At 41.3% G+C, this 17,493-nt stretch overlaps 1 protein-coding gene across 1 annotated transcript in view; it reads left to right on the forward strand.

The window, feature by feature from the left end:
- Positions 1-17,493, forward strand: part of LOC137624324 (uncharacterized) — a 381,551-nt gene that overhangs the window by 101,341 nt on the left and 262,717 nt on the right. Inside the window, exons 4-5 of the mRNA XM_068354998.1 lie at positions 7,297-7,408; positions 10,785-12,243. Coding sequence (XP_068211099.1) covers positions 7,297-7,408; positions 10,785-12,243 — 1,571 coding nt within the window. The remainder of the gene's footprint in view (positions 1-7,296; positions 7,409-10,784; positions 12,244-17,493) is intronic.

Below are 17,493 nucleotides of genomic sequence, written 5' to 3' on the forward strand. Positions count from 1 at the left end.
CTCTCTTGGGGGAAAGCAGCATCCTGGGTTCTCTGCACAGCTGACCTCAAACCACTGCAGGTAAACCATGTTTCCTTGTGTTCCTAATATTAAGTTAATACTGTCACGTCCCCATACCCTTACGAGGTGGTATTGGGATCGTCCTAACCTAGATTTCCATCTAAAGGACTCCAGGTCAACTTCCTAGGACGAGTCACACTTCACTCCTTCGCACACTAGCTTACGCAGGCCGCGGTCCTTGCGGAGCAAGGCACTTGCGAGGTGCAGGGACTCCTTATCTTGAGTCCTACACACTCAGATACTGAGTCCCCGGGCAAAAACCAAAGCCAGTACGGCTGGGACTTACCACCCTACCTAAGGGTTAAGTCACCCTAATTAAATAGCGTGGTTTGTATTTCGGTTACTGAACAAATGACAAATTCGTAGATAATTTGTATTTTTCCTAACCACACAAACCTTAGCTATTTAATCAAACTTGCCCGCCAGCCCTATCCCCCGGGAAGTCCTACCTCTAAGCAAAGTGAGCTACTCACTGGTTTGTGAGGGGGCGAGGGGTAGCTAGCTACCCCTCCCCTACCCCCTCGCTAACTAGCAAGGGGGTAGTAAACCCTCGTTAAAAATCTAATGGCTCATCATTTCAGCTACGCCGAAAGTAATACCCTAATTAAATAGCTAAGGTTTGTATGGTTAGGAAAAATACAAATTATCTACGAATTTGTCATATTTATACACACATATATGCATGAGTGAGTGAGTGAGTGAGTGAGTGAGTGAGTGTGTGTGTGTGTGTGTGTGTGTGTGTGTGTGTGTGTGTGTGTGTGTGTCAAAGACTTTTTAGTCCAGAGTGTATGTGTGTGTCAAAGACTATTTAGTCCATCCGCGTAGACTCCATTTGCTCTTTGGTGGAGTGATTTACTTTAAGCATTTAGAGAGTTCTTATGATCTTGGTTAACTTATTCTTGATCTCATTTACCGTGTTACTGTTTACTACATCTGCTTGGAATCTATTCCAAGTATTTGCTATTTTGTATATAAAGAAATTGCCACATTGACTGATGTTGTATCATTTCAATTCTAGTTTGTATCCATTACTTCTGGACTGATTTGTGCTAAGCGTGAATTGATTGTTGTAATGTACATTTGTTACTCCTTTAAGAGTTTTGAATGCCTCTATTAACTGTCCCCTTAGGCATTGAGTTTGTTGATCAAATGAGTTCAAATGTTTCATCCTTCATCTATATCCATATTGCCTTAGTGTTGGAACTAGTTTGGTGGTTCTAGCTTGTACTGCTTCCAGTCTATCTATAACCTTCTGAATACTTGAAGCCTAAAATTGGACTCCATAATCTAGATGGGGTCTTACTAGTGATGTGTACAGCTGTATTACAGTGTCTTTGTTTCTGCATTTGAAATGTCTCTTTATGTAACCTATTAGTTTTTTAGCTTTCTTTTCAGCATTTATGCTCTGTTTGGTGAACCTCAAATCCTTGCTGATCATGATACAGGTATCGAGATCTTCCTCTTGGTCCACACTTTCTATTTCATTACCTAGCAGTGAGTAAGCTGATTGTAGGTTACTATGACCTATGTGCATGACTTTGCATTTCCCACTGTTGAAAGGCATTTGCCATTTTCTGGACCATTCTCCTAGCTTCATTAGATCTTCTCGTAAGGCTTTTACATCATCTGAGTTCGCAGCATTTATGCCTAGTTTAGTATCATCAGCAAATTTGGCTGTTTTACTAGTTAACCCTAAATCTATGTCTTTTATGTAGATCAGAAATAGCAATGGGCCAAGGACGGATCCTTGAGGGACTCTGCTTGTAACAGCTGCTCACTCTGAAGTTTCTCCATTGATTACAACTCTCTGTTTTCTGTTTGTTAGCCAATCTTCAATCCATTCAGCTGGCTCGTCAATAATTCCTATTGCTCTAATTTTGACCATTAATTTTCCATGAGGATCTTTGTCAAAAGCTTTTTGAAAGTCTGGGTATATGATGTCTATTTCCCTGCTTTGGTCATAAATGCTAAATATGTGTAAAAATTCCAAATGATTTGTCACACATGATCTCTTTTGTCTAAATCTATGTTTGTTTTTCCCTATGTGTTCTACTATTGAATTTACTATAACTGATTAAAAGATTTTGCAAGGCACTGAAGTTAGACACACAGGTCTGTAGTTGCCAGGTTCTTCTTTTGGTCCCTACTTGTAGATTGGAGGAACGCTGCCTAGTTTCCATCCTTGTGGCGCCTTTCTTTTGTTGGCTGATTTTCAGAACATTTTATAAAAGTGTAGGGCTATCTCTTCTTCTTGTTCTATAATCTATCTTGGATGAATATCATCTGGACCTGGTGCCTTAGAATTATTGAGTCCTTTTATTTTCTTTTTGACATCATCCATCGTAAAAGTAATTTTATTTAGGTAATGGTTGCGGCCCTTCATATTTGATAGCTGGTTCGGGGAGGGCTGTTGATTCTTCCCTAGTGAATATGGTTTTGAAATATGGAATCATCAGTTCGATTTTTTCCAAATCGTTTGTCATAAGATTTCCCTCCGAGTCTCTTGATGCGCTAATGTGGTTTTTGACTGGCTTTCTACTGTTTACATTTGCAAAAAATTCTTTTGGGTTTTCTTTACTAGCTGAAACCATTTCTCTTCACTGATCTTGGCATTTCTAACTAGGCTAGTTTATTTACTTTTTGGCTTAACTTCTTGTGCTTGGAAATTTCATGAATTGAAGGTTGTGGACCCATTAATTTATGTTTCCTGTCTCTGCTTCTTATTGCATTGGCTATTCCTCTGTTGAACCACTTAGGCTCTGGAGATCCATTTGGTAAAATTTTTCTATGCAGTATACATTTATCCCTTTTTTCTTCATGTATTTCTACAAAAGAGTCCCATTGCAAATCTATGGTCCCTGTTTTCGTTGTACAGTCTGGCCTTGTTAATTGTGGTTTCTTGCTTCGTGGTTTTGGTTTTGCGGCCAAGGAGAAAAAGAAAAAAATCTTTGTGATGATTTTTTACCCAACATTGAGAATTTGATTTTGCATATTTGGTAACACCATTGGGATATTCAGAACAATGCAATACAGTAATACCTTGAGATACGAGCTTAATGTGTTCCGGGACCAGAGCTTGTATGTCAATTCGCTCGTATCTCTTATCAATTTTTCCCATATAAGATAACTAAGAAAAATTAATCCGTTCCCACCCTCTGAAAAAAACACCTAAAAACAGTATATTACAGTGGAAAAACATGTTTTTAATTGTTCTAATTCACAATCTATGCTCACAAAATAACAAATATCTATGTACTGGTTATGATCTGCAATAAAATGTGACTTTATTATGGAGTTCTTACCTTCGAGACAGACGATAGCGGCTAACACAGTGTGTGCGGAGGAGTAGGGAGAGAGAAAGGGGTGGAGAGAGGCTTAACGGCAACACGTTCAGTACACTACACTTTTGTAACACTACGTAACATAACTTAAACTTTAAATTTAACTCAAATGAAATTTGCTTACTTTAAACACACTTAAAAATAAAAGTTAATCTTATTGTTACACTAAACTTAATTCTAATTTTGTTTTCATTTTAATTTTTTTACTTTTCTTCTTCCGGCTTGGCTCTTTTTGCCTCGCTTTTTGACTCGCTTTCACCTTCACTTTTTGCTGGCCTTTTTAAAAGGAACCTATCTAGGGAGGTTTGCTTTTGTCTCCCCTTAAAAATGTTACGAAAATGACGTACACAAGTATCGTCACAAAAGGCTAACGCACGACCGCACGGCAACTTGTCTGGGTGCCTCTAATCCATAGAATTAAAAAACTCCGGCCACTCCACTAACATGTCTCTGATTTCCTTCGTAGAAAGGTGGTCCTCCTCTTCCACTTCGTCCTCGCTACCGAGCTCCTACAACACCTCCTAATGTTGCATCTCCTGGAGCTCTATCAATTCCTGTGTCGTGAGCTCTTCCTGATGCTCTTCGACAAGGTTGTTTACGTCTGCCTCGTCTACCCCCAGCCCCATGGACTTTCCAAGAGATACGATTTCATCCACCTCAATAGGTTCGGGTTCATCAGGGTCTGGCGTATCGAACCCTTTAAAGTCCCTCTCAGCGACGGAAGCTGGCCACAATTTCTTCCATGCTGAATTAAGAGTTCTTCGTGTGACACCCTGCCATGCAATGTCAATAATTCTTAAGCAATGGACGATATTGAAATGTTCCTTCCAAATTTCACGAAGGGTGAGATTGGTGTTGTCTGTGACATCGAAGTTTTTCTTGAACTAATGCTTTGTGTACATTTTTTTGAAAGTTGGAAATTACTTGTTGGTCCATGGACTGGAGGAGTGGCGTGGTGTTGGGCGGGAGATAAAGGACCTTGATGAACCTGAACTCATCAAGAATGTCCTCTTCAAGACCAGGAGGGTGACCAGGGGCATTGTCGAGAACCAGGAGACATTTCATCGGTAGGTTTTTCTCGGCCAAATATTTTTTGACTGCCGGACCAAAGCACAGATTAATCCATTCTGTGAAAAATGCCGCGTAACCTAAGCCTTAGCGTTAGCGTGCTACATCACTTGCAGTTTTTCTTTCAAGATCCTTTGGCTCTTGAAAGCACGTGGGTTTTCTGAGTGGTACACCAGCAATGGCTTGACCTTCCAATCACCGTTGTCATTGGCACACAAGGCTAGAGTTAATCGGTCCATCATGGGTTTATGGCCCGGTAATCTCTTCTCCTCTGCCGTGCTGAATGTCCTCCTGGGCATCTTCTTCCATAAAAGGCCAGTTTCATTGCAGTTGAACACTTATTGGGGGATGTATCCTTGTTGTGCGATAACCAAGGCAAAGGTTTTGACGTAGTCCGCCGCGGCTTTCGAGACTGAACTTGCTTGCTTCCCCATGCCTCACAACCGAGTGTATCCCAGTCCGTTTTTCTAAGTTATCCAATCAGCCATGACTGACATTGAAGGTTTCCGCTGGCGTCAAAGTCTCCCCTCTCTCAGCTGCTTGCTTTCCTTTCAAGTCATCATAGATTCCGCTGGCCTTTTCACAGATGATCGTCTCGGTCATGCTATCTCCCACCAACTATTTCTCCTTTATCCATATTAAAAGAAGGCTCTCCATCGCGTCATGAATATCACTGCACAGCTTGGAAAAGATGGTTAGTCCTTTGGAAGGCTTGGTGCTCTTTATAGCATCCTTCTGCTTGAGAATGGTACATATTGTTGATGTACTCCTCTCATATTGGCGAGCCAGCTCAGTCACTCGTACACCACTCTTATGTTTTTTTTATTATTTCATGCTTTATCTCGATTGTCATTATACACTTTTTCTTTTCACTACCCATGTTTGCACTCACTTGTTTTGGACCCATTGCTTATTCACTTAATTCTGTACTGAGTAACGCAAAAAACACGTAAAAAATGCAAACACTAAGGCCGATGCTTGCAGATAACTTTATGCGACGGAGATCCGACGGGAAAGAGCGAGCAATGCTGTCCTCGTGAGCAGCCTCTTGCACACTCGGCCACCTCATATCCTCGTATCTCAGGGCAAAAATTTGCTCGAAACTTAACTCGCATCTCAAATTTCTCGTATGTTGGGACACTCGTATGTCGAGGTATTACTGTATCTTGAATATAAATTCTCATGAAAATCGTGATCAAATTCAAGCTAGGCGATGACTTCAAATAGCCTGCGCTCCTTTATACTGAGAGCGCTGTGGGCCACTACCTATCTCTACACCCAGCTGGTCCTAACTCTCTCTGTAATGTGTATATCCATTTATTGTGGTAAAGAATTACAGCTATATTTGAAATAAACTGGATTTTGATTAAACTGGTGTTTCACTTAACTGTATCCAATGATAATGCATATGATATTCACATTTTAGTATCGTATCTATAATTAAAACATAACTAATTATAATCGCATAAATTGTTTGCATCCAAATCAGCTGATCAAATGTGCGTAGTCCGTCGTCAACCTATGTTCACTTTCACGATATCATCTCACTGATATAACCTAATTAGTATGATATCTCCTTCACATTATTATTGTCCGTCCCTTATTATATCCTTAATCCTTTTCCCAATCCTTCTCAAATCCCTTTCGTACATTTACCTTGCTCTCCCACACACCCATCTACAACGTATCTCCAACTATTTTGATTCTCTTTATTTTTTGCGGTTTCATACATTTCTTTTTTCTAGCATTCATTCGTCATTTTCATAAGATTTATTGTGTGTGTACATACGCACAATGCTACTGCGTATATCAAAACATTAGAGATACTGTATATTTTTCTTTCATTTTGGTAAATAACAGGTCGTGGCATATTTTTTCCTTTTAATGTCATGATTATTTACAATTAATTTTATATCAATAAGAACATTTTTAAATTAAGATAACACAATGAACAGAACTGTATTGTATGTAAGAACGCACGATGCTACTGCGCATATCAAACACATTAGCGATATATTTTTCTTTCATATCAGTGAATAAATAACAGATTGTATCATAGTTTTTCCTTTTGATATCATGATTATTTATTTACAGTTAATTCTATATCAATGAGTAAATTTCTAAATTAAAAAACACAATGAACAGTACTGTATTGTATTGTATGTACGCACGCATGATCCTACTACGCTTATCAAAACATTAGCGATATATTTTTCTTTCATTTTGGTAAATGAATAACACTTAAGAAAACTATTTACTGAACGATTAAAGTTTATTCATTCTACAAAGTAAGCACACATACATATTAACGTCAATGAATCTTGTTTGTATTACAACTAAATAGCTTAAACATAGGAGTGTCTAAAAAGAAATGTAGGTTATTTATTGACCAATAAATATTAATTGTATTACAATAAAATAGTTACTGTTAAAAATATGTGCTTGTTGAAGAAAATGGGTTGGCTATGCATGGTATATTTTGTGTATGTACAGTATTGTACTGTATGTATTTTATTATTTTCCATTTATTATTGCAGTATGTCCTAATAAAAACTTCATTTACAGGTATTAACAGTTAGGTTGGGTATAGTGAATGATTAATATGTATTTGACTGTGGTTATAGCTTTATTATAAAATTCAATGTATTGTTTCAATTAATTTTGTATCTAGAGGCATTACTGTATTTATCTTGCCTGTGGATTCAATTAATATATATTTTATTAAGAAAATATACTGATAACTGTGTACTTAATTACACATCATATTCTAGACAATATAGTACATGTTATGTTGACAAATATGTTTACCCTTACTGTATTTCCTCAGGAGCTGGATGTTTTCAAGTGAAGAGCAGAGAGATGATAATAAATTTCAGAAGATTGCTATTCTCTCTCATCCTGACTATGGTGATCATTTGAAGAGACTCAACAATAGTAAAGTATGTATAATGCTTTTGTGTTGTGAATTTTGAGCTTATATTTATCTTTAGGTTATACAAAACTGAAATGAATAATTTTTTATAATCCAAACCTATTACTTTAGCTTAACCTGTTATTTGAGTTTTAGGAGATCAAGTGACAAGTAAGTTGGTGGATAAGCATGCAATCCATTAGGTCCTTGATTGTTGAGTGAATCATTCTGTGTATTGCTTGATCTAATGACAACAGAGTTATATGTTAAGGAATAGGGTACTGTATTTTTAGAAAAATGCATTAGGTTTGTTTAAAAAATTACTTATTTTTTTATATGAAGTTATTTTATTTATAGACAAGACACTAACATAGCTTGAAAAGCAACATAGATAGAAGGCACATAAAGGGTAGTATGAATTATAGAGACTGGGAAGCTTCTCTATATGGCAGGAGAAGAATATATGAACTGGGAGGTCAAAATTTGGACAGGAATTCCCTTTGAAAATTGAGTGGGGGAAGGGATTTAATTACTGTACAAACTTAAATGAAATAAAGGAGATGAGTCTCTGAAGTTGTGGCTCATTTTGAAGTAATTTTTCACCCAGAAGATAAGACAGTGTTGTGAGTCTTTTTAGCAGAAAGTTGATATGCACTTAATATGTAGGTCAAAGGTGATTATAGAGAAATTATCCAAGTCAGTGTGGTAAATGTATTGATAACCTGCCTTTGGCAAAATAGAATTTTTTTTACATGGTAAAGAGAAATAAGGAAAATGTCAAAGCTGAGGCATAGATATAAATTCAACAGAATGATTGAGGTAATGGTGAGATAGGACTTTATCTTTATTTTCTATTTATTCCTATGCAGATACAAACTTCCAAGTCTTTTATATGAGTTTACTCCCATGTCTATTCTCTATGACCAGGAGGTGGATATTGACCATTTTATTTCTTGGATAAACCAGAACTCTTCTTTGGTTGTCTACTTTCTTTTTCTCCGCCACAGCTTCTTCTTTCTTCAGGGCGTCTAATTAGTTTCCAGATGGAGGGGTGATGACATGTTATAGTATTCTGAATTGCATTATGCCACCCTTCTAAACCATTATTGGACCTCGGCAAGTCATCAACTGTTCGGTCATGAACATTCCACGATGAAATGGGGAAAGTTGGTTGAATCCTATGCTCATTCCTACCTCTTGCTTGACCTATATACGTAACTTTAAAATATGCAATAAATTCTGGCGTTAGGTCGTCATCATCGCTTAATTCTATGAAGCTTTCAATCGCATCTTCTACCTGCAAAAATGCTAGTGTAGAGAAACATCATATCTTTAAATGGAACCCCTGATCTTCATGATGACGTTGTCTTGAACCAAGGCCACATATCTTAAAAATTGATTTTGACAAATGGAAAAGACAGGAGGTAATAGTTGCATTAGTAAATATTTTCATAATACTCTTTCTAGACCTTAGCTCAAAATCTGTTTGTAATGTTGTGGGATTGAGTTGAGAACAGATCTGCAATAAATTACTGAATAGTCGGTCATAAGTTTCTTTAGACGTCTTGGGAAGAAGAGCAAAAATGCAGGGAATGGTGAATGCACCCTCTAGGACATGAATAAAGTAAAGTTGATAATGTATTTGTGGACATACTTTGAATGTTCCATCTGCTGCCCGATTTGGAAACCATGTTCTCTACTCGTTGTGTATTCCAGTATCGACAGTAAGAAAATTTTGTCTACTCGGGAGAATACGGTATTCCTCTGGGGTTTCAAAATTATATCTTTAATTTGGTGTAGGTGGAGCGTTTTCAGCTTTCTATCTCCAGCGACGAACATTCCTCCCAATTGTCGAAACAGAAGGCATTTCTGCCATGGAAAATTTGTCTTGGCTTAACAGAGTAGTATCAATAAGATTTCTTGTTGGCTCTTGTGAAAATGTCACACCTTTCAGATGTAAAATCAAAATTTTTTCTTTAATTGCAGCAGCAGACGAACCGTGATTATGATCAGCAAGTCCCTTCGTCACTTCATGATTCTCAGTATGCACTCTTGCTCGTCAGGATCGCATCATACATCTCCAATTAGTTTTTGTTCCATCGGCATTTTTTTTATGGTAGTGATAACGATGATTCTCATCAAGAAGGATATATCCACCTGTACAGTACAGTATTTGATTTCATAAATTGTGTGTGCCATGTGGTGCAGTTTCTATAAGAAATAAGTACTTCGTTAGAAGAAAATCTAGAAATCAATGAAATTATTCAATATATTAGACAAGTAAAATAACAAACAAAAAAAAAGCTTAGTAGTTCATCACTATATAAACTTATTACGCAAGGAAAAAAAAAATGGCTTAGTAGTTCATCACTACGTAAACGAAATAAATAAAGAATAAAACAGGTTGAACTGTCATGAATAAAAAGTCTCTTCTGCTTCTAGAGAAATCAGGAATTGTTTTCAAAAGGTCTACATAAATACAAAAGTAAGTACTGTACAGTAATTCTCAATTCTGTACTGCAGTGGTTTTATGCCATATACTGTATCTTATTTACAGTAATTAGTAGTTCTGTAATCGAGCGATAACATACATACTGTACATACCTACATACATATATACATGCTTATGGACATACAGATAGACAGAGAGTCACTTCCGTATCTTTTAACAAATATTACCTGGTCACTAAAAACAAGTACAGGTACGCGAATTGCAGGGACGAAAAAATCCGGGGACGCAATTTTTGGGGACACAACTGTCCGGGACGCAAATGTCCAGTATGCAATTGTCCTACCACTGTTTATATGATACAATATTTCTATTTAATGACTTTAAATAGATTAGTGTAGTGGCCTGAATATCGTTTATTAGAATATATGGAAAATAAATGAAAAAGTGCTCTAAATAAAGAACATGAAAAGAAAAATTCAGCATTAGATTCTATTGTTTACACTAGGTAGCCATTAAAAATCTATGTTGTGACATTTAACGGGAACAATGAACTACTTTGTTGAAAAGAATCATTGATATTATTAAAGATAAGCATTTAACTCTGAAATTGAAAGGGAAAATGAATAGAAATTATTAAAGTGTCAGTTACTGTCACTATAAAAATGTTGAGGACCAAGATGGTGGTTAATGTGGAGCTCCATTCAGAGACACTCTTGGGTTGTGGCTACCACATGGGTAAAAAAATTTTTCTCCTGTTAAACGTTGAAAGCCTGCTACATTTCATAGCTGTAAGTACTGTGACCTGGAGGTAAGTATCTAAATGATAAATTTTGTTATTAAATTTTATTATTTTGCCCATTTATTTTTATCATAGTATGTAAACCATTTTAAATACTAAATTTACTAAAATATTTGTAAAAATTATTTAATTACAGCATTCAATCTTTTCCAGGTTAAGCTGTTTTTGGATGACACTCTCAGCATAGACAATGTACTGGATGTTATTCAGAAGAACATGGCTGATGTGGGCAACAATGCCTTATGGATATTGATAACCGGCATTTATAGTGTGGTAGATGTAGAACCTTACCATTTTTGTAGAAACTGTTCACAGCCTCTATTTTACATATTGCCCAACAAAGATTTTACATTTGAAACTGATATTAACTTATCAATAGACACTAGGTTAGCTGAGATCGAGAGATATCTTGACATAGCTCAGTATGTATTGGGTACCTCTGGTATCTTAGTCATAGCCCCTCCTTTACCTGCTGTTGTGATTAAAACAGCTGGTTTGAATCATTCAAAATTGCATAAAAAGGTAAGAATGGGTGCATCTATTACAAAGAATAATAACTTTGCAGAAATTGAGGGTGTCTATAATATGTACTGTACAGCAATGACCACATTGTCATGTAATATAATTCAGCGCTGGATTAATCCAAAGGATTTTTATAATTTTGAAAACAAAAGTTCTAAATCTAATGTAAATCGTCAATATGTACGTAAACTGTGGTATGAGACAATGGAAGCATTATTTGAATCGGTTCTTAATCAGCCCTACCCAAATGAAGATATACGAAGATGGGTTCAAGCGCCCTATGTGTTCGATCAAGTAGTAATTGTTGGCCTTACTGAATACACAGGTTTACTGCAATCTATGACAGAGGAAATGCCTGTCATCTTTTTGGATGAAACTTTGGATTTGGATGAAAATGGACTGAAAGTTTTGCACCATTTAAAAACGAGATGGCCCTCAAGAACATTGTGGATTGTTATGGTTGGGATTTCAGAGTTAGCATGGCCTGTTGATAGCATGTCCCTATGTTCATATGTAAACTGTGAAAACCAGTTGCCTACTTTTATCACCAAAAATCATGAACTAGGCAGTGAGGCTTTTAGAGGCATTAGCAATGAACGAATGGTTGATATTATTGTTGATTCCGCTTTTGACTTCGCTGCTAGAGCATCGATAAATATAGGAGATGGGTCAGCACTTCTCATGGCACCCTTCATACCACAGATGGGAATATATGCTGGCATCAGCTGTACGGAATCACATGAAATGTTACACATGTTATTTGAAAGAAATCGTGATGTCCCATTTTTTGTGGGTTCAATAGATACTTGGATGTCTTGTGCAGATTACTTAGATTATAAATGGCTGTCATATATAAAGAATACTTTCTATAATAATTCTATGCCTTTGAGGCTCATTGGCAAATATGCAGTAGAGAAAAACTGCCTTCTCACCTTCATTAACAGTGCGAGTAATATTGATGGGCCAACTATTCGACACAAGTGGTCCAAGTTAATGGTGGAACTGATAGACTACTTCTTACATTGCAAGATGAATAGCTCACTACCTTTCAAAACTTCACATGTCTCTCAACCTCCAACAGCAAATACAGGTAAGCTCCTTTTATTCTTGGCTTTACTTAGGACAGTATTTAAGTAATACAGTTGTATTTATGTTGGTAGCAATTGGCCCATCAAAGAACTCAATCAAAACTGACAAAATGATCTGCCACAGCCTTTTACAGCTGAAAAAATTTACCAACTTATACAGTTTGCACATTACATGTACTTGAGACTTGCATAACCCATATTATAAAAAAAAATTCTTTTTTCATTAAAATTCTCTTGATTTTTCTTTGGGCTTTACCCTGCAATATGGAAATATATTTAGCAATCTAACTGATAAGTATTCTATAGAGATTAAATATAAATTTTAATTTTACAATATCATAATCTGGAATCACACCTTTTGATAAAAGAAACAAATGAAGCTTATGCTGAAATAAGAATAATTACTTTTTGATTGACTATTATTATTGAAAGAGATAATATCGTGTCAGATCCGGATTTTTCTTGCGTAGGTGATGGTGCTTGTGGGGTCAGTTGGCATCAATGGTTGAGTTCTAGCAAGAGAACTTTGGTTTTAAAGATAATGACATACAGTATTTTTATAAGATCTATATAGAGAGAGACTAGTTTGAGCACATCTTATGTTATCATGTTTTGTATTTGTTCCGTAACTGACATACAAACCACGCTATTTAATAGGGGGTATTACTTTCGGCGTAGCTGAAATGACAAGCCATTAGAATTTTAACGAGGGTTTACTACCCCATCGCTAGTTAGCGGAGGTAGGGGAGGGTAGCTTGCTACCCCCCCCCCCCCACACACACACACACCTGTGCTTGAGCTCAATTTGCTCTCGCCTCTCTCTTGGCAGCCATTAATGATTTTTTGCTTTTTCTTTGACAGGTTTGTGTGTGAAGTTGGCCTCTGCGATTATCCGCACCTGTCCTGGATTGCCCGACTGCCCCTGCGGATCATTCATGTCGGCGGTCGAGACAGACCCTCACACCCTTTGCCCTTACTGTAGAGGTCAACGGTGTGATAGTAATAATAAGTGTGGTGAGTGTAGGGAGTGTTCTACCTCCCTGTGGGAGAAGTTTTCTCGGCGACGTAAGAAGAAGTCCAGGCGGGATATTTCTCCTTCGAAGGTTTCTTTGAAAGGAGAAAATCCCAAGGACTCTTCTTCCATTGCCCAAACCTCCTCCGAAGCTCCTATTCGATCGGTCTCTTTCGAGAGACCGTCGAGTGGTAGCGTAGACCGTGGTTCTGTTTTCCATACTCGGGGTTCGAGAGATGGCGTTGCCTCCCTTAGCGAGGCAGCTCCACCTCTCCCCCTGGGGGAGGATGTGTCTCTAACTAATTTGTTTCAGCTTTGGTCTTCCTTGGGGCTCGAGGGTTCGCCCTCCAAGGAAGCTCTACTTGACATCATCCGATTGGGTGCCGCTGTCAAGCAATCGCCGACTTTGGCAGGGGTTGATCCTCTGTCAATTGTCGACGTTGTGGTGTCAAAGGTATCCAATGTGGTATCTCCTAATACCTCTGCTTCTTCACATCCCGCAGTAGCTGAAGGCTTAGTTTCTCTCGTTCCTGCTCAACCTACGAGGAAGAAACTAAGTCCAACAGTCTCTCCTGCCGGTGATTCTCCCCCTCGGGGGAGTTCACTTACAGAGACTCCTCTTCGGAGGACTGCAGAAGGTCAGCTTGCTGATCCAACGGCCTCCAGAGGGTGCATACGTCGCAAGGCTCGCCTTCCTCTTCGCCAGAGAGGCCTTCCTTCACCTTTTAAAGCGGTGAGGAGGCCCCTCTTTGGTTTGTCATCGTCGTTGCAGTCCGCCGCAGAGGAGCCTCGTCAGCATTCACCGACTGTTCCTGCTATGGTCCTGGACCTCTCAGTGGATCGTTCACGATCCCCTTCGGTGGAAGGTCGTCCTTTCAAAGGGCACGCCGACCTTCCACCCGACAGACCTGCTGACCTGCCGTCACCGTTCCTGGAAGCTGATGCGCTTTACGAGCCCACGAAACCTGACTATCATGCTCGTCAGGCATCAATCCCTATTACGGGGCAACAAGGGCGTATGCGCCATCGCGAGCATACGTCCCTTACGCACCATGTTGAACATGCGCGCCAACATTCTCCTGTGCGCAAGGACTTGTCTAAGGTAGCGCGCCACTGCGTGCCATCAACCTCCTGCGCGCCAACAACCCCCTGCGTGCCAGCGCTCTCCTACGCGTCAGCGCTCACCAGCGCGCCAGCTCTCTCTTGCGCGTCAGCGATCTCCTGCGCGCAGCAGCGCTCTCCCGCGCGCTAGCACCCACATGCTTCCATCTCTCCTGCGCGCCCACAATCTTCGGATCTGGGAGCTGTAGCGAAGTCAAAGACTTCGCCTACACACCAACGCTTGCCAGCGCACCATCCCTCGCCATCGCGCACGTTCAACTGCTCGCGTGCACGAGGATATGCGTGTGCGCCCTGGGCGCCCACGCCCATCCTCTCCTACAGTTATGCGCTGCCCTTTTGACGCGCGCCCACGCACACGGGCTCTGACTGCGCGCTTGCGCGCAAGGGATATTTCACTGCGCGTGCCCTACGACATCTTCTGGGGCGCGCGAACTCTCGCCCGCATGCCCATTATCTTGATCCTGTGCGCCCACGCGCGCGCGAACATTCACCCGCGCAATCAGCCTCCTGCACACTCGCCTGTGAGCCCACAGTCTCCCGTGCTCGTTCCTACGAGCCATCACTCGCCTGCGCGTGCCCTCGCAATCGCCCGCACGCGCATCAGCAGTACACCGCGCGCGACCCTGGGTATTCTCCATCTCGCGAGCGCCAACACGCTCCCCTTCGCGAGCATCAATACCCTCCTGCGCGCGAGGCTGCAAAACAACGCACAGCAAGGTTGCCATCACCGCATTCCCCTCCCTGCAATCGCAGAACAGCACGCACTGCGGTGGAAGGGAAGCATCCAGAAAGGTCCAGGAGCCCTTTTTCTTCTTTCCTTGCGAACCCATCTATGGAAACTCCTCCTAGGGATTAGTCGATCTCTGTCCCTCCAGAGGGAGTGTCTGACAGCGCAGCTGTCAGTCAACAGCCATGGTTCAGGGCACTAATCAGAGCTGTAACACGGGCTTTCAAGCCTGTTCTCTCTGAGTTAGGCCACAGATCCCTGGCTGCGTCGACACCTCTGAAAAGAAATGAGGAGTTTCGGACGCGGTGACTTCTCCGAGAGCTAAGCTGTCTCCTCATAAGCCTTCGAGGCAGGTTCCCCCCCAGACTTTTTCGCCCTCCCTGTTGGACGAGGATTTCCCGTCCTCAGGGGGTTCACGTGAGGTGAGACATTCCCCCATCGCACCAATGAGGGAAACCCCACGTCGCATTGCAAAAGAAGAACTTGCCTCCGTCCAAGTTGGAGTCCTACATCCTTCCTAGGAAGGAGTCGAAGGACTCAAAAACAGTGGCAAAATCCTCGACGAGACTTAGGAAAGAGCCAGCGAGTCACTCGGAGAACGTCCGCGATTCTCCCCAAGAAGAGCCTTTGGGGACAGGAGACTTCGCTGCAAGTCCGACATCCAGAGGAGAACTACAAGAGTCAGAGCATGCATTTTGGCAGGTTCTGACCCTTATGAGAGCTCTCAATGGGTTTGCTGACCCAGAGATCCCTCCTCCAGAGGGCAAAGACACGGTCTTCGACCGCATATTTGGCACTCAAAAACCTTCGAAGGCCAGTGCTGCCGTGCCCTGGTCTCAGGGGGTTAAGAGTACCAGGGACAAGATCGCTGTCCAGCTCTCTGAGCTAGCCTCCTCCAACCGTTCCAGTGCCGGCAACAAGCTTCTCCCACCTCCTCGCATACAACAGAGGAGGTACTTCGAGATCTTGGAGGAGCCTTGTTTAACTCTTCCTCTCTACCATTCTTTGGAAGAGCTTTCCAAGGGAGTGCCTCTTGAGAGACTCTCCAACTGGCAGGTCTCATTCTCGGCAACTGAGATCCTTAACGAGGAGAAGGTTGCGAAGTGTGCTATGCTGGCCACTTCGTGGCTGGATATCTGGTTAGGGACCTTAGGTATCCTGATACGCTCTGAGGATTTCTCCAAAGAACGTTCCAGGAAAGCTATGGAGAGGTTCCTCCTCTCAGGCACTCGCATGATCGAGTTTCTGGCCCACCAAATTTCGAACTTGTGGGCGAATACCATCCTGAAACGTTGGGATGCTGTGGCTGAGAGGTTCCATCAGAAGGTCCCTAGCACCGAGATAAATAGGCTCAGGCATTCTTCCTTGGAAGGAACGAACCTATTTGAGCCTAAAGATGTGGAACAGGCTGCTGAGAGGCGGAGGAAGTCCCACCAAGACTCCCTCCTGCATAGGGCTTTGACATCCAAGCCCTATAAGCCTCCAGCACCCCAGCAGTCCCGTCCTACCAAGACCATGAAACCGACAACAGCAGCGAAGACAGTGGTGTCTAAGCCCTTTCTTGTCAAGGACAGGAAAGGTAAAAAGTCCTCCAGGGGAGGTAAAAATCCTAGAGGGAGCAGCCGAGGTCACAAACACTTGGATTGGCAGTCCCCCTGCATGTCCACCAGTTGGGGGATGCCTTCAAAGTTGCGCAGACAGGTGGCAGCAACTCGGGGCCGATTCCTGGACGATTTCCGTAATCAGTCAGGGATATCGCGTCCCGTTCACAACAGCTCTACCTCCCCTGACGACGAACCCAGTGTCATTAAGCTCCCTTGCCATGGGATCAGCAAGGGGACAAGCCCTTCGAGCAGAAGTCCAGACCCTGTTGAAGGAGGACGCTCTCCAAGAGGTCCTCGACTGGTCCCCAGGCTTCTTCAGTCGACTCTTTCTTGTAAAGAAGGCGTCTGGAGGCTGGAGACCAGTCACCGACCTCTCGGCTCGGAACAAGTTTGTCAAACAAACTCCGTTCAGCATAGAGACCGCAGACACTGTCAGAGATGCGTACTTCCAGATCCCAGTCCATCCGTCTTCAAAGAAGTACTTAAGATTCAGCCTAGACAACAAAGAGTACCAGTTCAAGGTGCTGTGTCTTGGTCTCTCCACAGCACCACAGGTTTTTGCCAGAGTGGTCACCCTAATATCTTCGTGGGTACACAGGATTGGCATCCGTCTCCTCCGTTGTCTGGACGACTGGCTGATCCTAGCAGACTCAGTGTCATCCCTTCTTCAGCACCGGGACAAGCTTCTGTGACTTTGCCAGGATATGGGGATCATTGTAAATCTCAAGAAGTCTTCTCTGCTTCCCACTCAAAGACTGGTATATCTAGGCATGATTATAGACACCAA

The sequence above is a fragment of the Palaemon carinicauda genome, chromosome 31, assembly GCF_036898095.1.
Source record: "Palaemon carinicauda isolate YSFRI2023 chromosome 31, ASM3689809v2, whole genome shotgun sequence".
NCBI lineage: Eukaryota > Metazoa > Arthropoda > Malacostraca > Decapoda > Palaemonidae > Palaemon > Palaemon carinicauda.